The 25,612-nt window shown below is 41.2% G+C and overlaps 2 protein-coding genes across 2 annotated transcripts in view; one reads left to right on the top strand and one right to left on the bottom strand.

Annotated features, from left to right (window-relative positions):
- The window catches only part of LOC139370813 (msx2-interacting protein-like), a 31,306-nt gene extending 28,372 nt beyond the window's left edge, over window positions 1-2,934 (top strand). The window contains exon 15 of the mRNA XM_071110595.1: window positions 1,712-2,934. Coding sequence (XP_070966696.1) covers window positions 1,712-1,843 — 132 coding nt within the window. The 3' untranslated portion in view covers window positions 1,844-2,934. The remainder of the gene's footprint in view (window positions 1-1,711) is intronic.
- A 713-nt stretch (window positions 2,935-3,647) lies between these two features.
- Window positions 3,648-23,994, bottom strand: LOC139370847 (protein kinase, cAMP-dependent, regulatory, type II, alpha, B). Its single transcript, XM_071110664.1, is given in 16 exon segments — window positions 3,648-3,931; window positions 10,786-10,924; window positions 11,212-11,277; window positions 11,379-11,453; window positions 11,657-11,758; window positions 11,851-12,004; window positions 13,646-13,752; window positions 15,127-15,266; window positions 15,415-15,456; window positions 16,572-16,816; window positions 19,756-19,834; window positions 20,482-20,599; window positions 20,832-20,922; window positions 21,046-21,173; window positions 21,292-21,384; window positions 23,694-23,994. Coding segments are annotated over 16 exon segments (1,806 nt in total). The 5' UTR covers window positions 23,796-23,994; the 3' UTR covers window positions 3,648-3,806.
- Window positions 23,995-25,612: the final 1,618 nt, after the last annotated feature.

Genomic DNA, 25,612 nt, shown 5'->3' with positions numbered 1-25,612 from the left:
TGAATGCACTTTATGTATCTATCCCCATTTTGAAGGTGCCATAAGTATTTGGACAAATTCACTTATAGTGCAGTCAACCTATATTTCCTGTGTTTTATATACACTGCTCAAAAAAATAAAGGGAACACTTAAACAACACAATGTAACTCCAAGTCAATCACACTTCTGTGAAATCAAACTGTCCACTTAGGAAGCAACACTGACAATAAATGTCACATGCTGTTGTGCAAATGGAATAGATAACAGGTGGAAATTATAGGCAATTAGCAAGACACCCCCAATAAAGGAGTGGTTCTGCAGGTGGTGACCTTGGACCACTTCTCAGTTCCTATGCTTCCTGGCTGATGTTTTGGTCACTTTTGAATGCTGGCGGTGCTTTCACTCTAGTGGTAGCATGAGACGGAGTCTACAACCCACACAAATTCTTGAGAAATTGCTCTTTGCTAAGAAGCTATTTTTGTGTCTTTTTCAAGATTTTAATTACAAACAATCACAGTAAGGTAGTTAATTGTTACCCAGAAATTAGTTGATATTGAGATTTTTAAAAGTCTGCATTGTAGTCAAGTTTAATATTTGGTCCCATATTCCTAGCATGCAATGACTACATCAACCTTGTGACTCTACAAACTTGTTGGATGCATTTTCAGTTTGTTTTGGTTGTTTCAGATTATGTTGTGCCTAATTAGAAATTAATTGTAAATAATATTTTCATTTTGTAGTCACTATAGTAAATAAGAATGTTTCTTAACACTTCTACATTAATGTGGCTGCTTCCGTGAGAAAGTTAGATGCACGATATTTATGGCTAACTTTCTTTCACGATTTATTCATGATTATCCATAATCATGGTAGCATCCACATTAATGTAGAAGTGTTCAGAAACGTATTCTATTCTTATTTACAATAAATGACTCCAAAGTGACACACTACATGATTTACCTTTCATTTCTATTGAGCACAACATAATCTGAAAAACAACCAAAACAAACTGCAAATGCATCCAGCAGTCATTGTGTGCTTGGAATATGGGATCAAATACTAAACTTTAGACAACATTTTATACACTAAGTGAATTTGTCCAAAATACTAGTGACTCCTTCAAATGGGTGGATTACATAAAGCTCTTTCATTTCTAAATGCTAAAATGGATATGTATGTAAATAAAAGGTGACTTACTGTCCTCTCGCTTAATATACATTTATTTGTTTTTTTAGTAATTTTAACCCTGATCTTTCTCATCGGACTCAGGAGGCGAAGGTCGAGTCATGCGTCCTCCGAAGCATGACCCGCCAAACTGTGCTTCTTAACACCTGCTCGCTTAACCCAGAAACCAGCCGCACCAATGTGTCGGAGGAAACACCATTCAACTGATGACGTGGTCAGCCTGTAGGTACCCGGCCTGCCACAAGGAGTATGTAAGCACAATGATCTTTGTAAAGCCCCCCACCCCCCTGGCCAAACCTAACCCTGATCGACACTCGGCCAATTGTGTGCTGACCTATGGGACTCCCAGGATCGAACCCCAGGCTATAGTGATGCGGCAACACTGCGATGCAAGGCCAATATAAAACATTTGATCTCAAATCCAAAATGCTGGAATTTAGAGCCAAATTAAAAGTTTGCTTCAATGTGTGTGTGTGGTTTTACGTTTTAGAAGTGTCTTTAGATAGAAATGGATCAGTTGAAAGACTAAACTATCTCTCTTCTCCAGCCTGCCTACGTGTTGCAGATATTCCCACCATGTGAGTTTTCAGAGAGCCACCTATCCCGGCTAGCCCCTGACCTCCTCAACCGGATCTCCAATATCTCCCCTCACCTCATGATTGTCATCACCTCCGTTTAAGGACCCCCCTCCCCCCCTCCCCCAGCAGGAAAAGGGAACCACCTCTTTTCTTCAGTGGACGTACTTAACGTTGAGCCTCAGGAACCAAGAGGAATGGCAGGATCTTTGCTCCTGGAGACACTGGGAACATGTAGGAATAACGTCCTATTGGAACTTTTACCTTTTCCATATCAATTTTCTTTTCTCTTTTTTTTTTGGTCACTCCTGGTATTTTTGTCCTTCTCAAAAGAGCGAGCTCAGGGATGGACCAGACCAGAGCCCTATGTGTCCATTCTTATTGGACTTTTTTTTCTTTTTTTTTCTGCTGTCTTTGTATTTATTGGGGAGTTTTATTTTTACGTAGGGAGATACTTTGATGAAAAGAATGAGTGACTAACTGTGTGGCCTTTTTTTTCTTCATCTTTTTAATGGTTCATTTTTCAATTCTTCATAAGAAAGGATCATAGGTCATGTACAACAATGGCAAAAATAGACATTTCAACATGTATTTAAACAAACGTCATTTTTCAGCCTATCCCATAGAGGAGAAATAATTAACCTCAAAATACTATTAGGGCACCCTAATAGGGTCATCTCTCAAATGGCTCCCTACTCCTCATATAGTGCACTACTTAGGGCCCTGGTCAAAAGTAGTACACAAAGGAAATATTTTGCCATTTGGGACTCATAGATCTTGTAGAGAGGACAGTGTCAGCCTAACAAACCCCTTTGATTCCACCAGCTCTACTGTTCCATTTTCTCTCTACTCAAACCAGACGAGGCTCTTCCCTTCCACCTGTTTCAGCATTATACGAGCAACAGTGGGATTAAAGAGTTTTTGGAATACTGGACTCTGTAAATATTTTAAATATTTAAAACGGACTAAATGGAACTTGAGACGACTTGACACCAAGAGACTTCCAACCAACCGTGGAAATACAAGATGGTGAGGTGGGATTGTTGGGGTTGTAAGGAAGGACGCAGATGAAACCCCTTGATTTCGTGGAGTAAATGCTTCTAATACAGCAGGTTGGCAAACTCTCGTGTGGAGTTTGCTGAGGGCACATCACATTTTGTTACTCCAATAAAAAAAACAATCCAGAAAACTTGAACATTAAATGAGCTCTTTTATTTCATCTGGATGTCTGTCATTGTTGTTTCTCTTTGAGATGCTGTCTGTTTGAAATAAATGTTTGAACATAATCTGTATTCTGTTACGGTTCAGTAAAGGCCTACTTATGTAACATATTGATTGATACAGGATGTTGGGTTAGGGGATTTCCCTTCACATTGTCAAGTATTTGGAAATGAATTCCATTATTAATGGAAGGTTCTATAGTTCAATAGCATTTAATCACTGACACAGTCTGAGGACTTATTGTTGCATAAGTGACACAGGCCAAGTCCTTACACACACCCAGGCACCCTTGGCTTTCACACCACTTAAACTACAGTGCACCACAGCACATCAAGCTTTGTTTTAATGAAAAATGTCATTGCAAAAAAAAAACATGGCAAATTAGCTGCTTCCATTCATGCAATGACAATTTAGGTTTTTAACAGGGATTACATTTATGAAGTCTCACTGCAGGTGAAACAAGTCTTGACATATTAAAGCAAAGTACATGTTAATATTTGATTGATTGGTCATTGACCTTAAGTCAAATTCAGTTTAAAACGGCATTTGAGGAAGCTTTATTGGGCTAGAATTATACATTAAACAATTTACCAACATGGATACTATCACAATAATGGTAAAAAAAAAAAAAAAGAAGGAAAATACTAGTAGCTAAATATTAAAATTGTCAGTCATTCACGTAATAACATGGATGTCAATTGTAGACTCTACAATTAAATGTCACCCAATATGTTTGTGTATAATTTAGTACTACTAAAGAGTGTGTATCCACCTGTTTGTGTTCAGGAAGTACTCGTGTGTGGGATTGTGTTTGTGTGTGACATTTCTTACAAAGACAATTATACATTAATGTTTCAAATCTACACTAGAACCAAACAGAGCTACCAGCTGGTTCTCATATTGGGAAATGTTCCTCTTCATAATCTCCTTACAGGAACCCAGCAAACGCTCAAATGCCTGAATGTCTATTACTGCAAAAGAGAGGTGAGGGAGAGAAAGAGGGGATGTCAAGTCAAATTCTTTAAAAGGCTATTGATCTACTGTGCCTGTATTTATAGTGTCCTTGTGTAGGAGTGCTGATCTGGTCCCCCCTTTTATTCATTATCATTTAAAAGACTAGATCAGCACTCCCGAGACTACTCTGAGGCGCTATGGGCCCGATTCAGACTTAGGAAATGTATTCCTTTCCTATGCACGTCTCAGTAGTTGGTATTCAGATGCATAGCTGCCTAATGCTTTGCAGGCATGGTTCCCTTCACGTGCGCTGAATACATTTAATTAAACCGCTGAAAACCCTCTCACTTGCTGGGTTTTTAGTACGCTTAATTCAAATTTTCTCAACAGACTCATTACAATATATGGAAAGAACAGTTCAGAATGTAAATACACGCATATTTGTCTACTTTTCAGCACCAATTGATACATTTAAAAATACTCTGATCTTGTATATTATTTAAGGTTAGGAAAGGATTTATGAATTATAAAAAATAAAAATATATTTTAGAGAGCCTTTTCACAAAATATATTGGTTTATCAAAAATACAGTGGTTTGATTCAACCTAGAAGTTTCCATATTCAAATAGTTCAATCCATGAAACATCGGAAGGTAAGAAAAATGTACAATGGGTTGACCTGAACTTGACCAGTTGCCCTATAAGTCTACCCTAATAATCCTCACTAATTATGGAACTGTGATGTCCGCCAAGGCTCCAGGTTCAAACTGCTAAGTATGGTCTGCATTCCACAATGATTCAAATAGGTTACATGTTCCAAATTAATGCAAAGCTTGTAATACGTTAGCCTAATATGATCCACTACTACTCAAAATCATGTTTTTTATGAAATTGGATGATATTTAGATGAAAGTATGAAAAATTATTGTTGCTTCTACATGGATAAAGTTTGATCATAAAGTTACTGTTCCCCCATGTCAAAAGTTTGGATTCAGGAGGCGGGATTATTTTAATACACCAATGGTAACATGATATTATCCGCCTTGTAACCAACATCAGAGAAGGCATGTTTGCGGAGGGGCGGGCATGGTTTATATAGCTACTCTACAGTGGCCAAAATTTGACTGTATGGTATCAGCAAATATAATTACAAGTTTTCACTATTCATCTATGGCAAAGAAACACTATACAGTTGAAGTCGGAAGTCTACGTACACTTTAGCCAAATACATTTAAACTCAGTTTCACAAATCCTGACATTTAATCCAAGTAAAAATTCCCTGTTTTAGGTCAGTTAGGATTACCACTTTATTTTAAGAATGTGAAATGTCAGAATAATAGTAGAGAGAATTATTTATTTCAGCTTTTATTTCGTAAATCACATTCCCAGTGGGTCAGAAGGTTACATATACTCAATTAGTATTTGGTAGGATTGCCTTTAAATTGTTTAACTTGGGTCAAATGTTTCGGGTGGCCTTCCACAAGCTTCCCACAATAAGTTGGGTAAATGTTGTCCTATTCCTCCTGACAGAGCTGGTGTAACTGAGTCAGGTTTGTAGGCCTCCTTGCTCGCACAAGCATTTCAGTTCTGCCCACAAATGTTCTATAGGTGTGAGGTCAGGGCTTTGTGATGGCCACTCCAATACCTTGACTTTGTTGTCCTTAAGCCATTTTGCTACAACTGTGGAAGTATGCTTGGGGTCATTGTCCATTTGGAAGACCCATTTGTGACCAAGCTTTAACTTCCTGACTGATGTCTTGAGATATTGCTTCAATATATCCACATAATTTTCCTACCTCATGATGCCATCTATTTTGTGAAGTGCACCAGTCCCTCCTGCAGTAAAGCACCCCCACAAGATGATGCTGCCACCCCAGTGCTTCACGGTTGGGATGGTGTCCTTCAGCTTGCAAGCCTCCCCATTTTCCTCCAAACATAACGATGGTCATTATGGCCAAATTATGGCCTATTTTTGTTTCATCAAACCAGAGGACATTTCTCCAAAAAGTACGATCTTTGTCCCCATGTGCAGTTGCAAACCGTAGTCTGGCTTTTTTATGGCGGTTTTTGAGCAGTGGCTTCTTCCTTGCTGAGCGGCCTTTCAGATTATGTCAATTTGGACTCGTTTTACTGTGGATATAGATACTTTTGTACCTGTTTCCTCCAACTTCTTCACAAGGTCCTTTGCTGTTGTTCTGGGATTGATTTGCACGTTTCGTACCAAAGTACGTTAATCTCTAGGAAACAAAACGCGTCTCCTTCCTGAGCGGTATGACGGCTGCGTGGTCCCATGGTGTTTATACTTGCGTACTATTGTTTGTACAGATGAACGTGGTACCTTCAGGCGTTTGGAAATTGCTCCCAAGGATGAACCAGACTTATGGAGGTGTACAATGTGTTTTCTGAGGTCTTGGCTGATTTCTTTTGATTTACCCATGATGTCAAGCAAAGAGTTACTGCGTTTGAAGGTAGGCCTTGAAATACATCCACAGGTACACCTCCAAATGATTCAAATGATGTCAATTAGCCTATCAGAAGCTTCTAAAGCCATGACATCATTTTCTGGAATTTCCCAAGCTGTTCATAAAGGCACAGTCAATTTAGTGTATGCAAACTTCTGACCCACTGGAATTGTGATAGTGAATTATAAGTGAAATAATCTGTCTGTAAACAGTTGTTGGAAAAATTACTTGTGTCCTGCACAAAGTAGATGTCCAAACTGACTTGCCAAACTATAGCTGTTAACAAGAAATTTGCGGAGTGGTTGAAAAATTAGTTTTAATGACTCCAACCTAAGTGTATGTAGACTTCCGACTTAAATTGTATATACAACAATTTGTGGACACCCTTTTTAAATTAGTGGATTAGGGGGCCTCCCGGGTGGCGCAGTGGTTAAGGGCGCTGTACTGCAGCGCCAGCTGTGCCATCAGAGTCCCTGGGTTCGCGCCCAGGCTCTGTCGTAACCGGTCGCGACCGGGAGGTCCGTGGGGCGACGCACAATTGGCCTAGCATCGCCCGGGTTAGGGAGGGCTTGGTCGGTAGGGGTGTCCTTGTCTCATCGCGCACCAGCGACTCCTGTGGCGGGCTGGGCGCAGTGCGCGCTAACCAAGGTGGCCTCCGACACATTGGTGCGGCTGGCTTCCGGGTTGGATGCGCGCTGTGTTAAGAAGCAGTGCGGCTTGGTTGGGTTGTGTATCGGAGGACGCATGACTTTCAACCTTCGTCTCTCCCGAGCCCGTACGGGAGTTGTAGCGATGAGACAAGATAGTAGCTACTAAAACAATTGGATACCACGAAAAAGGGGTAAAATTCAAAAAAAAAAATAATAATTGTGGATTAGTCAATTTCAGCCACACCCGTTGCTGATAGGTGTATAAAATCTAGCCCACAGCCATGCAATCTCCATAGACAAACATTGGCAGTAGAATGGCCTTACTGAAGAGCTCAGTGACTTTCAACGTGGCAATTTCTGCCCTGCTAATTTCTGCCATGTAAGTACTGTTATTGTGAAGTGGAAACGTCTAGGAGCAACAACGTTTCAGCCACGAAGTGGTAGGCTACACAAGCTCACAGAACGGGACCGTAAAAATTGTCTGCCTCTGGAAGCAACGTCAGCACAAGAACTGTTCGTCGGGAGCTTCATGAAATGGCCGAGCAGCCTAAGATCACCATGCGCAATGCCAAGCGTCGGCTGGAGTGGTGTAAAGCTCGCCGCCACAGTGGAAACGCGTTCTCTGGAGTGACGAATCACGCTTCTCCATCTGGCAATGCTCCGGATGAATCTGGGTTTTGCAGATGCCAGGAGAACGCTACCTGCCCAAATGCATAGTGCCAACTGTAGTGTTTTTTGGAAGAGGAATAATGGTCTGGGGCTGTTTTTCATGGTTCGGGCTAGGCCCCTTAGTTCCAGTGAAGGGAAATCTTAACAGCATACAATAACATTCTAAACGATTCTGTGCTTCCAACTTCGTCACAACAGTTTGGGGAAGGCCCTTTCCTGTTTCAGTATGACAAAGTGCATAAAGTGAGGTCCATACAGAACACCTTTGGGATGAATTGGAATGCCGACTGTGAGCCAGGCCTAATTGCCCAACATCAGTGCCCGACCTCACTAATGGTCTTGTGGCTGAATAGAAGCAAGTCCTGCAGCAATGTTCCAACATCTGGTGGAAAGCCTTCCCAGAAGAGTAGAGTCTGTTATAGCAGGAAAGGGAGGGACCAACTCCATATTAATGCCCGTGATTTTGGAATGAGATGTTCGATGAGCAGGTGCCCACATACCTTTTGGTCATGTACTGTACTTATTTGTCTCATCTTTAATCTGTGTCTGGTGTTAGCTAGTTACTGGCTAGCTAGGTCTTCAGAATATTCTAAAATCCGCATAATAACAAAGCCGCATTTTCCCACCAGAGATGTTTCCATAAAATTTACTTGTTGCAGATAAAAGGCTGCGCGAGCGCGATGATGTAATGAAGATAAAAATACATTTTGCGGTTAAATTCCCATGTACGGAATAAAAAAATACGAGTTAAATAGGTTTCCATCGCATTTTGCACTCTACTGAGTTATATAGTGAATGTGCACTCTTATATTGGCAAGTGCGCTATCTGGGCGCGGTTGGCTTGAGCGCACCTGTCGTTTCAATGATGAGATTATATGGACAAAAGCAATATTATTTTTATTTGTCAAACTGCAGCCAAGCATCGATGAACATGTCACCAGAATAAGACCCTGGATATTTATTGGGAAGGAGCATCAAGCTCATCACCTTGCACTTTCAACACCCTGTGAAGTTCTTTATAATTAATTTCATCTGTAGCCTAATAAACTGCATGCTTTCCCGAGTCGTAGTGCGAGTACCACACATGTCATCGCGTGACTCCAAATTTACTTCGATTTGATGGTTATTATATCAATATTTACGCATAAGAGCGTTTCCACCGACATTTCTCGAATAATTAATTTTATCGACACAAAAATCTCTCGCCTTGTCTAGCGTATTTTGTTTTGTTGACATTTAGAACGTTTACCAAATAGAAAAATGTTTCCATCAGGCAGGTAATTACATTTTTTATCCGTTATTTACTTTACTCACATGAAAAGGTTGGATGGAAACCAGGTTATTGCTTTGTGTATCACCAAATTAGCTTGAGATGATTATACTGCAACACCGCTCACTTTATCCAAGTTTCTTGACATAGGCGTTTCAAACAGATGTCACTCAAGGCGAGTTCATGACAATAAACTCCCTTCCCACTCAGCCTGTCTTTTCAAACTTCCTGGTAATTTTCGCATTTCCATTACCCCAAAATATTATGGATGATATTTTACATGAGAATGACTGTTCGGGACCTTTAACACGATACAAATCGTACAAAATACAGTTGCAATTAAAATACAATTAAAATATTATAGAAATCATAAATAAACTCGGTAGGTTTGGCGCTATACTATAATTTGCATATGGCTACAGGAGCCCATAGCTTGGGTCTCCACATTTCATAAGGCCAACATTTCATAAACTCCACTGTGGAAAAGGTGATATGTTGATATGCTTCAGTTTGCTGCCATGTGACTGGTTTCACATTTGTCTCCAGCGATCATAAAGTGACAGATTTAAAAAAACATTTGTCATTTATATTTACAATCCCCTTATCCAAACGGCTTTCTAATTTACCTAGTTATTATCAATAGCTCTTATAAATTTGTAAATTAGAGTGCATGGAGAATGGCAGCGGTTGAAAAAGTACTCAATTGTCATACTTGAGTAAAAGTAAAGATCCCTTAATAGAAACTCAAGTAAAAGTCACCCAGTAAAATACTACTTGAGTAAACGTATACAAGTCGTTGGTTTTAAATATACTTAAGTATCAAAAGTAAATGGAATTGCTCGAATGTACTTAAGTATCAAAATAAAAGTTGAAACCATTTCCGATTCCTTATATTAAGCAAACCAGATGGCACAATTATTTTTTTATTTTTTATTGACGGATAGCCAGGGGCACACAACAATTTACTGTCCAAACACTTAAAAGACACACCCTATCCCCTCAGCCCTCAAATTAAGTGAACACTTCTGATGACGTGTGACCGAGTATACACTTGCGGGGCGAGGGAGGCAGGAATGATTTTTAATGGTCCATCCTTGGCCGGAAATTCGTCACTCGTTCATCCCGCGATGATTGTGTTTTCAGCCACCGCCACAGTCAATTATGATTGCATATCTACTTATATTAAACATATAATTATTAATATACGCCTACTGTATGATAGCTAGCAAATTAATTAGCTAACTAACGTTTGCCTGCCTAGCTGTAACTTCTGAAGGACATTTTTTTATCACTACATTTTCCAAAAGATACCCAAACAAAAATATATTTACTTTTTACGAGACCTGTTTGTGCTGTCATGTGTATTAGTAGCTCAATTTCTAAATGATTTGCATTAGTTTTGACTTGCACTTGTATGTTGACTTCTCCATTGATGTTGTTTTGAAGTTTTCGTTGAATTTTCTTAGCCGATGTACAATCGTCACGAATTGAATTATGGGGATTATACAGTCGCAAAACCGACTACAAACGAGGGCTGAGGGCCTTACATTGCAAACTTCCCTTGCTTGGCTAATCATTTCTTAGATCTCCACCCCAGATGGAATAGCGGGTGAATAGCATGCTATTCTCATTCTTAAATACGAGGTCAGAATACGCGTAGAGAGAAAGGTGCATAGAAAGGGATTTCCGTTTCATTTACGCATGAATACAGTCCATGGCCTATTCATTATGGATTGCTTTAGACAGACAGAGAGAATGACCATGAATATCATTTTTCCCGACTGAAGAGTAATGGTTTGTATGTGTGCACATACAACGTACCCAAGCACTTGGTAACTCCCATGGCGTAGACGGAGGCTGCGCGTGGTTTGTTGGCGACCAGAGCCAGCTCTCCAAAGTATTGGCCCCTAGAGCAGCGTGCAATCTCCACCTCTGCATTACCTTGCTGCCCTGCCTTAGTCTAGGTAGGGAGACGTAGACATGATGATGATACTGATGTGACCGACTCCATAACTCTTTAACAATTACAGTTATCCGTTCCTTATCTACCACCCAACCTGATACATTTATTTTACTAGCTGCAAAAGCACTAGCTGCAAAAGCAGGAAAGCCAGCCGTACCACGTTCCAAAGAAGCTACACATACAATACATACAGTGCCTTGCAGCAGGTACCCACAGCAAACTCATTATTTATACAGTAGATCTAACACACTTCCTAGGGAAGGGGGAAAAACATGTACACCTACTTTGCTTATTATCATGATCTTCACCTCCCCAGACTCCACAATATAGAAGCAATCTGCCTTATCCCCCTAAGAGTGCAGAAATGCAGTGGAATCGGCAGTGATACAGTACGAAGTAAAGAAAAATTGTTATCAAATGTACAAAAATGTACTGTAAAAGTCGACAATACCTGTGTTAAGATGCACTCCCCATCTCTGAACACTCTCATTCCCACGACATCAACAATCTTCATCCTCTCAGAGAGCTGAGGAAGAGCAAGATGAGGACAGACAATGGTGTGATAAAAGTATACATTGATCTTTACATGCATTCTGAGAGGAAAGATAGTTTACAATGGATTCTGTGTGTGCAATTTGATTCATTCTCTTATGGTGTCCTTTGAAACAAACTGCACAGTACACTTTTGTTGTGAAGCACTTTAAGATGCTGTGGTCAAATGAAACAGACCTCGAGAGACTTTAGAAGGGGTACACACTCAATGAAGGCTTCGTACATCTTCCTCTTCTTGGCATTGTTTTTCACTATGAGTCTATGAAATGTGGCCCGATCCTAAAACGTACACATACCGGTTACTCATCTTTCACTGAAAAAACCCCACACAAGTATAAAGTAGGATTGTTCGGTCTCCTACTGTGACTCACCAGTCCCCACAGTGCCCCCTCCTGGTTGGCCATGATGGTGGCAGCACGTGGGGTGTTGTACATGAGCGCCAGCTCCCCAAAACTGCCCTTGTTGTCATACTTCCCCACACATTTCCCAACTCCGTCAATCAGCACAATAATATCATACACGCCCCTACAACACACAGAGGTACACAAGACATCAGAGCAATCAGAGGACATCACATTCACATTAGTGTTGGTCAGTGCTGTTTAAGATTAGGGAGGACATATTTATTTTATGAGCATGGCCTTATTTCTATTACAGCATGCATATTGGATGACTGATATTCCATTCACACAGCTCAATGTAAAATCGATGGGCTTCGGCTACTACACGATACTCGCATTTGTCATATACCCATCACCAGGTTGCTAAAACCTAGCATGCAAATGAAAGTTTATAACATACTTGTACAGGTCAAGAGACAAATTGTAGTAATCAAGGTGACAGACAGTGACACATTCAATACCGCCTGATCTGGGGTGTAAGCATTAGTCCAAAATGAGAGTTTCTATTTTACAAATTCAGGTAGGTCCCTCCCCGCTTCGTTCTCTTTACTTCTGTTTAAGAAACATTTTGCAACAAAATCGGCACAATAAATACACCCCCGATCAGCCGCACACTCAGTTAACTTTCATAGCAGCCACATACAAACAGCATGATCACTTTGCTCGTTAATTCCTTTGTTCATCTATGGGCTCTCCTATCACCTTTTCCCTACGCTTTTGGATTTCAGTGCACAACACAACAGCTATCTATAAACAGCCGCAAAAACCTCTCGAAGCCAAACTTTCATACCATAACCACTAACCGCTACACAGCCTACATTGTTGTCACCATATTGACGTTATAGTCAACAAACTAGAGCTACTGCGTTTGTAAACCCACAAGCCAATTAATGCATACAATCACGCAATACAGTGTACAGCAAGCAGTTTAGCAGTTACACAGGCAGTGGCAATACATTTTGTAAACCGAAAGCTTATCTTGTCTTGAAAGAGTTGCAATGTTGGATAGCCTTAGTCAGCTAGCTAACATAAATAGCGTTCATCTCTGTTTGAGTCAGGTTGTGAGTAGGTTAAATTAGCTGCATTAGTTAAGTAGGTAAAAGGTAAACTAAGAAGAAAACCATTACAACGAAATATAGCTAGCTCTCTCTCTCTGCTGCTTCTTCTTAATTGTTGAAGAAATTAATTTGTCAAAACTGCTCAACTATTGTCTTTCTCTCTCTTTGAGTCAACTACTCAACACACCACACTGTTTGGCAATGAAGGTCTACAGTAGCCTCAAAAGCACACTCTAGGGTAGCACCATGGTGTAGCCGGAGGTAAGCTATGTTCTGTCCTCCTCTGGGTACATTGACTCCATCCAATCAGAGGATCAGATAATAAATCTAGTAATATAGTAATCTAGCATTGCAGTGCTAGCTAGCTGGAGCTTATGATTTCAGTACTATATTCATTCTCTGATCCTCTGACTGGATGGAGTCAATGTACCCAGAGGAGGACAGAACATAGCTTACCTCCGGCTACACCGTGGTGCTACCCCAGAGTGTGCTTTTGAGGCTACTGTAGATCTTCAACAGAGTTTTAATCAGTTATTTGGTGACGTGATTAAAAAAATGATTGCTTTTTTTGTTTCACCATTTGTTTTCTTTCTGAAATTCACTGAGGATGGTCCTCCCCTTCCTCCTCCGAGGAGCCTCCACTGATTCAAATAATTAGGCCTAATGCCTCTCACACAGAAAAAAAGATAGATTCAACACACACACACCTCTCTATGACATAGAAGTTGTCTCCGTCATCCCCCTGGTCTATAATGTGCTCCTGTGGTTTGACCAACACCTCAAACATGCCATCCAGCACCTCTGAGAACTGCTCCTGAAAGAGAGAAACAACACTCATACATTAGAATATGTATGTTGTGTGTGTGTGTGTGTGTGTGTGTGTGTGTGTGAGAGAGAGAGAGAGAGAGAGAGAGACAGAGAGAGAGAGAGAGAGAGAGAGAGAGAGAGAGAGAGAGAGAGAGAGAGAGAGAGAGAGAGAGAGATATATATATATAAACTGGGACACCCAGCAACAAGCATCACACAAATATACTGCTGATTCTACTGAGTTATAGTTCATATCAGGAAATCAGTCAATTGAGATGATTTCATTAGGCCATAATCTATTGATTTCACATGACTGGGCAGGAGCGCAGCCATACAGTATGTGGGCCTGGGAGGGTATAGGCTCACCCACTTGGGAGCCAGGCCCACCCACTGGGGAGCAAGGCAGAGAAATTAACATTAAATTCTCTGGCAACAGCTCTGGTGGACATTCCTGCTGTCAGCATGCCAATTGCATGCTCCCTCAAATCTTGAGACATCTGTGGAATTGTGTTGTGTGACAAAACTGCACATTTTCGAGTGGCTTTTTATTGTCCCCAGCACCCGGAGCGCCAAGTCTAGGTCCAAGAGGCTTCTAAACAGCTTCTACCCCCAAGCCATAAGACTCCTGAACATCTAATCAAATGACTACCCAGACTATTTGCATTGCCCCCTTTTCTACGCTGCTGCTACTCTCTTTTATTATCTATGCATAGTCATTTTAACTCTATAACTCTACCTACATGTACATATTACCTCAATTACCTCGACACCGGTGCCCCTGCACATGGACTCTGTACTGATACCCCCTGTATATAGCCCCGCTATTGTTATTTTCTGCTGCTCTTTAATTATTTGCTGTTCTTATCTCTTAAAACGGCATTGCTTGTTAGGGGCTTGTAAGTAAGCATTTCAATGTAAGGTCTACACCTGTTGTATTCGGCTCGTGTGACAAATACAATTTGATTTGAAGGTGCACCTGTGTAATGATTATGCTGTTTAATCAGCTTCTTGATATGCCACACCTGTCAGGTGGATGGATTATCTTAGCAAAGGAGAATTGCTCACTAACAGGGATGTCAACAAATGTGTGCATAGAATTTGAGAGAAATAAGCTTTTTTTGTGCAAATGGAAAAGGTTTGGGATATTTTATTTCAGCTCATGAAACATGGGAGCAACACTTTACATGTTACGTTTCTATCTTTGTTCAGTATAAATCAATACAAACTCCAATGTGTTAGGATGACTATTAAGAGGGTGTTTGTTTAATTCATAACCGAACATAAGATAAAATAACTCGAACAGGAAGATGAACTGTATTTCCTCTGAACTTAGAAGTAACTCTCAATACCTGAAGACAGAGGCTTGAATACAATACTTTACCTGGTCGAGGGTTTTAAACAGTAATATATCTCGGCAGGCGTCCTGGAGTCTGCGACGCTGCTCATCTGATTTGGGGTGTACCACCCTTGGCTCAAAGTCATCATCCTCATCATCGTCTGGGTTGTAGGCCTCCGCACACACTGGGGGGGAAAAACACTGTGACACACACTGGGGACAAACAAATACTCCCAAAGGGAATGTTGTGACTGTAACACACAAGTGAGAGACAGAAATAAGATTCTTCATACACTGTATATAATGGATGCAAAACCCAATGATGAGGCTCACCAGATACTCTGCGACTGTATTTATTTGGGGTGGGAGGTGGCACTAGAGAAAGAGAGAGATGTTTCAGTGCTAGAAATTAAGTTGGTTCCACTGAACATCAATATTAGTTGTTCTTATGAATCATTTGACACACTTTAGCTTACACCCAATTATTTTTTTACCACTTTTTTGTGATATCCAATTGGTAGTTACAGTCTTGTCCCATCGCTGCAACTCCCTTATGAACTCGGGAGAGCCGAAGGTCAAGAGCCATGCGTTCTCCGAAACACTTGACACACTGCTCGCTTAACCTGGAAGCCAGCCGCACCAATGTGTTGGAGGAAACACCATCCAGCTGGCGACCGGAAGTCAGCTTGCAGGCACCCAGTCCACCACAAGGAGTCACTAGAGCGCGATGAGACAAGGAAATGCCGCCCAAACCCTCCCCTAACCCGGACGACACTGGGCCAATTGTGCGGCGCCTCCTGGGTTTCCAGGTCGGCTGTGACGCAGTCTGGGATCAAACCCAGGTCTGTAGTGAAGCCTAAAGCACCGCAATGCAGTGCTTAGACAGCTGCGCCACTCGGGAGGCCAAGCTTACACCCAATTCTGTCTAAATATAGTTACATAGATACATCCAACAGTAAATGTGCAGGGTAGGGGATGGTACTACTACCATGCCTGATACATTCTCTTATTTTCTCCCTTAACCATTTTTGTCAGAGTACAGCAGCTGATTTATGAAAAGTGGTTGAGACACCCTCAAACAAACGTTCATTATCTCATGTTGCTTTAAATAGGCTACTGAATAATGAAATAAATCAGGACAAATAGCTATTCAGTAGGCTAATACCCCAGTAGCATCCTATCATCTGATAACCTCTGGCAATGGAAGAGAAAATCATATGACTACAGGGGCCCTCACGTTACAATGAGAACCCATTCAACTGGCATGCAGATTTCTTAAAAAGGACTTCATAGTATTATCGAATAGAGACTAATATCATGAGATAATGATTCATTATGCATTCTGTGCGCTTATTTATGTAGCCTATTATGTGCGCAAGTGGGAGCGAGTAAAAAGTTATAACAGAAATAAAGAACATGGGAAATTATTGAAATATATTTAATAATCAATTCATGAAGATTGTAAAATAGAGATGCAAAATGTCACTCACTATAGTCATCAGAGTCCTCATCTTCATCTGATTCAAACGAATTACTATCAAAAGCCACCCCCTTTCGAGCAGAATTGACCGGGCTGTCTTTAGCATGTTTGTCGTGTTTTCGGCTCTCTTGAAGACGCGTGAAATATTGGATTGCGAATTCAACCAAATCTGTCGGTCTCTGCCGTAGTACCTCCACAGTGTATCCTTGCAGCATGTCCTTCAAACCAACAGGTATCTCGATGCTCATCATAGAACTATGGTAGCCTATAATGATCTTTGACAAGTTAAAAATACAAATTTGAGTAAAACAATCTGCCCAATCCATAACAATAGGCAAAAAAAAAAAAAAAACTATCACATAACTATAATAATCAAGAATTTCCAAGACCAGGGATTTGTCAAACTTAGCCCAGGCCTAGTCATAAAGTATGCTAAATAGCATAAGTAGTGCAAATACAATAGAATTTGAATATAACCTTCAGTGTCGGTCCAATATAAAATGCATTCCCTGATATCCAATGTTGCCAAGGCTATGTGAGAATAAAGAGCTAGCTAGATCAATGATCAGCGGCCACGGCAAATATCAAAGTATAGGCAAACATAAATACATTTACTAAAAACTACCAATGACAGCTATCAAAACAGATTAAATTGTTAACAATTTACCGACCTCCTTGCAATGTAGCCTTTCGAATGTTAGTTATGGTCTGACATTATGCATATTTTGCGAAATGCGCACAGCGCGGTTCTGCCCATTTTAATCCACTCCCAGTCCGCGTCTACTGGTTAATTGACGGGTCTACGGGTTTCCGCATTTAGACTAGAAGCAGCGTATCGGAAAGTATTGACCGGGCGTACTAGGCTATGTCACAACTTTTCAGATCAAAATGTCATTCATGCCTGTCTAGGCCTATTGTGTATCAGACCTTGACCCGAGGTGCTCAGTAAATATATAGTTATACACGTGTAATAAGATGTTCTAATTGGAAATTAGAAGTAGATCATGATTTCATTGTATTTATTTATTTACATACATAATGACACATACAAACATGAGACAATGGCCCAATGAGGGTTCTCCATGTTGTGGCATAAGTTACATCTGCAACAACCTTGGAGAAAAGTATTATTCATTAATTCATTAATAAATCTACTATCAATTTCCAACGCAGTGATTTGGTTACTGGATCACAGTTTGGAATGAGACTATTCAGGGATGTTTTAATGTACTGGTATGTTTTAAAAGCCATATGTTTTGTGTTTAAACACACACGCAGAGACACACAACAGAGAGACACACGCACACACACGGCATACTAACACACATTATACGCACCCTGTGAAAATGTACCTATTCCCTGATATGCAGACTCACTGAGTAAGTAAAGGCACATGTTCAATTCACAAATGTTCTAATTAAAAACACACAAAAAACTAAACAAATGCAAGTAAAACACCAAGGAGTGAGAACAATGTGTGCGTTCCCCCCTCTGTCCACCTCTACAATGTGTGCGTCTTTCTCAGTCCGTATGCCAGTCAGACGTTCAATGTGTACCTCTGCGTAAGTGTATGTATGTGAGTACTGTCGGTCTCCACTGTGTTAGTGAGTTCTGTCTCTGACGTCTACGCCTGGGGCGTGGACAGGGATCACAGACCGGGTGCTGCCCAGTTCAGGAACTTCATGGCCATTTCAAACCCAAGGAAACAAGCCTAAGGGGAGAATAGATCAATGTGGTCATTAACTGACTTCATGAAAAGTGTAACATTTCTACAGGCAAGGGGTGAGGGTATTATGACTGTAGAATGCAGGTGATTTCAAAGTTTTGTGCACTAAACCATACTGTTTATTCTGCGTATGATATGCTGGGATTAAGTGGTAATAGGAGATCAGTGAGTATGGTGGACGTAGCATGTGTGAGTACCATCTCTGACTGGCCGGTGAGTGTGATGAGTTAGACTGTATGTGCTGTATGTGAGTAGAGCGTGTGTACTCACTGCATTGGCAGGGAAAGCTCTGAGCATGACAGCGGTGAAGCCTTTGTACAGAGAGGCCACGCCCTCCTCCCTCAGCAGCTCTCGTAGAACGTCCCGGAAACCATTAGGGTACTTCCCTTCAGGGGCTGGGAGGAGAGAGAGAGGGCTCCAGTCATACTGTGGTTTTACACAGTACACTTAAGGCTTCCCAACCCGAAACACTTCTGAAGAGTTTGTGCATATACAGAATTATGACGACATTTTGTGACGTTTTTGTTCACTTTGAACTTCGGTGAGTTTTTTTGTTTTGTTCGGCTGTCCGGTCACACCATTTTTCTTCTGGAGGCAAGCCGAAGTTCAGAGCCCGAAATCCACACCAGATTTCTTGACTTATCTTAGATTCGTTCGGACTATTTTGAGGAAGGGTATACCGTCTACGGCGTTTCAAAATGGACAAACAGTAATATTGCCGCTTTTTTCCCTCGTTTTTCAAGCAAAGGTCTTTTATGCGAGCGCACTCGTTCGGTCAGGCTAGCCGGGTTTGGGCTAGGCGCCAGCCGAACTGAAAAACGCTAACGCCTTTAGTCACTATGCTACTCTAAACCAAACAGACATTACGGTTGGTAAGCTATATACTGTATACTAGTTAGAAAAAAGACAACACAAGACATCAGGGTTGAGGTTATTTCGATTTCAATTCAGGAAGTAAATTGAATTTCTAATTCTGCTTCCATTTTTCCACAATGATTTTCTATGAGGAAAATGTAAAAATGGAATTGTAATTTCAGTTTACTTCTGGAATTGACTGAATTGACCCCAACCTGGTAAGAAATACATATTACACAGTATTTACACCAAAAATGGGGCTTAGTCAGAAACGCCAAAGACACACCTGTCTGGAAGCGAGACTTGAGTACATCAGGGGGAATGGCCACGGCCCAGTTAAAGATTCCTGCCATCCCTCCAGCGAATAGAACGCTAGGAACACTCAGCTCATTGGGGCTGTGGAACAACCAATCACCAATTCATTACAAACAATACACACATGCCATGACATAAAGACATTACACAGCACACAAACAATAACACAGATAAACAGGTGTTTACATAGATACATACATATACATAGATTCACAAAACAGCTGTAAAATATATTTTGTGGGGACAAAGACACACATGTGCTTAGGGTTTCAATTGCATACACACACAGTAAACACACATTCACCTCTTGCCCTCTGGTGTGAGGAGGCGCTTCAACCATTCATAGGTCATGAAATACATCCCACTGGCTGGCACGTCTGAGAAACAAAGTAAGAAACTGTCAGAATTACTGGCAAAAACTCAGTTGTGTCTTAATTATACAATCACTACTGAACACAAGTATCTAGATAAAGAGTTAGATATCAGAGACACGGGTATAAGACAAAACATTAGGAACATGACAGACTGACCAGGTGAAAGTTATGATCCCTTACTGATGTCACTTGTTAAATCCACTACAATCAGTGTAGATGAAGGGAAGGAAACTGGTTAAAGAAGGATTTTAAAGAGTTCAATTGAGACATGGATTGTGTATGTGTGTCATTCAGAGGGTAAACGGGCAAGACAAAATATTTAAGTGCCTTTGAACGGGGTATGGTAGTAGGTGTCAGGCGCACTGGTTTGAGTGTGTCAAGAACTGCAACGTTGCTGGGTTCACGCTCAACAGTTTCCCGTGTGTCAAGAATGGTCCACCATCAAAAGGACATCAAGCAAACTCGACACAACTGTGGGAAGCATTGGAGTCCACATGGGCCAGCATCCCTGTGGAACGCTTTCGGCATCTTGTAGAGTCCGTGCCCCGACTAATTGAGGCTGTTCTGAGGGAAAAAAGGGGGGTGCAACTCAATATTAGGAAAGTGTTCCTAATGTTTGTACACTCAGTGAATATTCAGTCAGGAAGTACCTCTCATGAGGGTGAGAGCAGTGCCTCTGTAGATTCCCCTGATCCCACTCTCTTTGTACAGCTGCTTCACACAGTCCATGGGCCCAGCATACTTCACCTCCCCTTTGGCCGCCTGGATCTGTACACACATAACATGTAATGTAACCAACTAGGTTGGAACCCTGGGTCTTCTTCATGCCACAAGACTGTGTTAGCCCAGGGAACGTAAGTCTTCCGGTCTATGGCAAGGCTCCTTATCACGTGAGTGCAGTTCACTGAAACGCATCTCCTTTGACCTCAGCCTGTTATCCAAAACCCAGTTAACCTAATCCTTGTTAACCTACGTTCAGTTCTGTAAGTGCGTCGCTCACCTGTAGGAGACACTTGATACGTTCTCCAGGGGCCATGATGGCTGTGGTGAACACGCCTGACAGCATGCCGGCAGCAAACAGCTGTGGATACCTGAGCGGGACAGCGGATGGTAATGCACAACACACACACACAAGCATACATCCGCCCGCACACAATTTCACCATACAAACAAAAAAAATGGGGAAGACACTCTACTATGGAACAATCACCTACGTAAGGACATCGTCAGGGGTTTTCTGTTGTAGTTTCTTGCCCAGGCCAAAGCCGAAGAAGCAGACAGCGAACATGGGCGTGACTCCAATGATAGGGGCTGCCATGCCTTTGTACAGGCCTTTGAACCCCTGTTGTAGAGAACATGACAGAGAGAAGGAATGAATAAAAAAAGAGAGAGCAAAGTGTGGTGAACAAAGAAATACATTGAATGGAAAACCAAAAAGACATACACCTACTATCACCCACCTCTTTGGCAAGGGTCTGTTTGAAACAATCAAAAGTGCCTCTATACAGGGGGCTCTCGCCAGGGCCGGGCACAGGCATGGTCTGAATGCGCACCTAAGAGAGAGGAGGATATGAACAGACTCACCCTATTGGCCTACACACATGACATTACTAATGTATAGATTGATGTATATATTTATATAAGTACCAGTCAAAAGTTTGGACACACCTACTCATTCAAGTGTTTCTCTCTTTTGACTATTTTCTACATTGTAGAATAATAGTGAAGACATCAAAACTATGATATGACACAAAGAATCATATAGTAACACAAGTGTTAAACAAATCAAAATATATTTTAGATTCTTCAAAGTAGCCACCCTTTGCACACTCTTGGCATTCTCTCAACCAGCTTCATGAAGAATGCTTTTCCAACAGTCTTCAAAGAGTTCCCACATATGCTGAGCACTTGTTGGCTGCTTTTCATTCACTCTGCGGTCCAACTCATCCCAAACCATCTCAATTTGGTTGAAGTCGGGTGATTGTGGAGGCCAGGACATCTGATGCAGCACTCCATCACTCTCCTTGGTATAGCCCTTACACAGCCTGGAAGTGTGTTGGGTCATTGTCCTGTTGAAAAACAAATGATAGTCCCAATAAGACCAAACCAGATGGGATGGCGTATCGCTGCAGATTGCTGTGGTAGCCATGCTGGTTAAGTGTGGCTTGAATTCAGAATAAATCACAGACAGTGTCACCAGAAAAGCACCCCCACACCATCACACCCCCTCTTCCATGCTTCACGGTGGGAACCACACATAGATAATCCGTTCACCTGCTCTGCGTCTCACAAAGACACGGTGGTTGGAACCAAAAATCTCAAATTTGGACTCATCAGACCAAAGGACAGATTTCCACAGGTCTAATGTTCATTGCTCGTGTTTCTTGGCCCAAGCGTGTCTCTTTCTTTTTGGTGTCCTTTAGTAGTGGTTTCTTTGCAGCAATTCGATCATGAAGGCTTGATTCACACAGTCTCCTCTGAAAAGTTGATGTTGAGATGCGTCTGTTAATTGAACTCTGTGAAGCATTTATTGTGTTGCTACAATCTGAGGTGCATTTAAATCTAATGAACGTATCCTCTGCAGCAGAGGTAACTCTGGGTCTTTCTGTCGTGTGCCGGTCCTCATGAGAGCCAGTTTCACCATAGCGCTTGAAATGTTCTGGATTGACTGACCTTCACGTCTTAAAGTAATGATGGACTGTTATTTCTCTTTGATTATTTGAGCTGTTCTTGCCATAATATGGACTTGGTCTTTTACCAAATAGGGCTATCTTCTGTATACCACCTCTATCTTGTCACAACACAACTGATTGGCTCAAATGCATTATGGAAAGAAATTCCACAAATTAACTTTTAACAAGGCACACCTGTTAATTGAAATGCATTCCAGGTGACTACCTCATGAAGCTGGTTAAAAGAATGCCAAGTGTGTGCAAAGCTGTCATCTGTGATCTCCGCATGTGTGGTTCCCACCGTGAAGCACAGAGGAGGTGGTATGATGGTACGATATGCCATTCCATCTGGTTTGCGCTTAGTGGGACTATCATTTGTTTTTCCAACAGGACAATGACCCAAAACACACCTCCAGGCTGTGTAAGGGCTATTTGACCAAGAAAAGTGATGGAGTGCTGCATCAGATCACATGACCTCAACCCTCATGAAGCTGGTTGAGAAAATGCCAAGAGTGTGCAAAGCTGTCATCAAGACAAAGGGTGGCTACTTTGAAGAATCAAAAATATATTTTAATTTGTTTAGCACTTTTTTGGTTACTATACGATTCCATACGTGTTATTTCATAGTTTTGATGCCTTCACTATAATTCTAAAATGTAGAAAATAGCAAAAATAAAAACCCTGGAATGTTTTGTTTAATTAACCTTTTCAAATTGTACAAGCACATATGGGAGTTGGTTTACACATTTAAAATGCATATTAAGCACATACCAAGCACACAGGATAAAAAATAATTACTGAAAATAAACCTTTTACAATGTGTATTTCTTACTTCCTATAAGTGGCTCATGTGATAGAGAATACATATGTAATGACAGGTCAGTCACTGTCATACGGTTAATGTTGTGCGATATGACAGAAATTGACATAGGTCAAAGGTCTAATGTTACACTCGACCTCGCTCATTGGGTTAACTGACAGTCCCTTGAAAATGTCAGTTCTATCAAATGTAAAGAGCCACGACACTCACATCCAGTAACCAATTAGAAATCTGTAAAGGTACATGTTAAGTGATTACTTTGCTGAATTCTACGTGCAGCAAAACCCAATTAAAGTTAGGCTCATGAGGCAAGATATTATTAACAGCTAGCTAGATGAGGAATGAGCTATTTTGAGAAATAAATAATTACTTTTATGGTATCAAGTGGATGTCCAGCGAAGACCAAGCAGACACCCCCAAAGCCCCCAGCAAAGAAGTTCTTCCCTGGACTTATCGCCTGCTGTTTAGACATGGTTCTGTTCAAGAAAAGACAGCTAACGAGAAAAGAAAAACGCAAAATGTTGCGTTGTTACGATCCGTAACAAGTTGGGAAAATAACTATCCACCTAACAGGTTAACCCTGTGTCACCACTATCGGTTCAAATGAAAGGTATATTTCTTGACAGCCACCGTCGTGTCATCCAATGTGGACCTTTCACCCAGATATATGCCCGGACCGAATTGTCTGTTACACAAATGCTTTGGTTCCTCTTCATTTAGTGGCCGACCTTCTTCTTTGATGAGGTTTAACGGTGGTTGGCATCCAATAAATGTTGCATTACCGCCACCTACTAGACTGGGGTATAACTCCCTTACACTTTGCTTTAAATAAATAAATACCCTACCATCTAACACTAAACTCACCAAAAATAAATAAATACCATACTCCACTATTTAAATCTATTTAGCCCAGGCCAACAGCCTGAATGGATGGGACACCACCACTTAACACACCATGTAACTCTTCTCACGTCAAATCTCGCACACCCAAATACCTCTCTGCAGCTGCCACCAAAATCTCTATTTTCCATGACTTACGTTCCATCCCTGCAGTACAGTTGATAACCATTGCTATAAATGCCAAAAATCCAATCTTATTGAAGCATGTATCACTTGTTGGTTTATCCCTCTGTACTACTCACACCACTCCTCTCAGGATCCCTCCCCCTTGACCCATCATCCTCTACTTTCTTCACTGCCTCAGCGTATGACAACTTCTGCACTACTCTAACCCTGGAAACCTCAACCTGCCTCTCTCACACGGGACATTACTGATCCCCAGCCCCATGGGCACCACTACAATTAACCCATCCCACTACTTTCCCCAATGTTACACATGCCTTTGTCTCATGCCCTTCAGCACAATTCTCACACCTAGGTATTTGGCATTATATTAAGATCCCCATTAGCTGTTGCAAAAGCAGCAGCTACTTTTCCTGGGGCCCACACAAAACATGAAACATAAGACAGAATGACGTAATACAGATCAATAGACAAGAACAGCTCTAGGACAGAACTACATACAAAAAAAATGTAAAGGCACACGTAGCCTACATATCAATGCATACACACAAACTATCTAGGTCAAATAGGGGAGAGGAGTTGTGCCGCGAGGTGTTGCTTTATCTGTTTTTTGTTACCAGGTTTTCTGTTTATTTGAGCGATATGAGACAAAAGGGAGTTCCATGCAATTAGGGCTCTATATAATACTGGACGCTTTCTTGAATTTATTCTGGATTTGGAGACTGTGAAAATACCCCTGGTGACATGTCTAATGAGATAATTGTGTCAGAGCTGTGTATAAGTTGACTATGCAAACAATTTGGGATTTTCAGGACATTGTTTCTTATAAAAAAATAAGTGATGCTGTCGGTCTTTCCTCAAATCTTAGCCAAGAGAGATTGGCATGCATAGTATTTATATCAGCCCTCTTAAGAACAAAATGTGCCGCTCTGTTCTGGGCCAGCTTTAGCTTAACTAGGTTTTTCCTTGCAGCACTGGACCACACGACTGGACAATAATCAAGATTAGACAAAACTAGAGCCTGCAGAACTTGCTTTTTGGAGTGTGGTGTCAAAAAAGCAGAGCATCTCTTTATTACTGCCAGTCCTCTCCAGTGTGTAGGAGGATCCTCCCTCCTACACACTGATGCCACATGCCTACAAGCCTGACACCTTTAACAGGGTAATGTATTCGGCACAAATGCTGATATAGGATAATATCCTACCATCACTTTGTTGGCCAAAGATTCAACATCAAAACAGCAGACAACGACTCTTCTGTTTCTCC

This window comes from Oncorhynchus clarkii, chromosome 17, assembly GCF_045791955.1.
Source record: "Oncorhynchus clarkii lewisi isolate Uvic-CL-2024 chromosome 17, UVic_Ocla_1.0, whole genome shotgun sequence".
NCBI classification, from domain to species: domain Eukaryota; kingdom Metazoa; phylum Chordata; class Actinopteri; order Salmoniformes; family Salmonidae; genus Oncorhynchus; species Oncorhynchus clarkii.
Note: the sequence above shows the minus strand (reverse complement) of the source record. Positions and strands in the feature narration are given on the sequence as shown.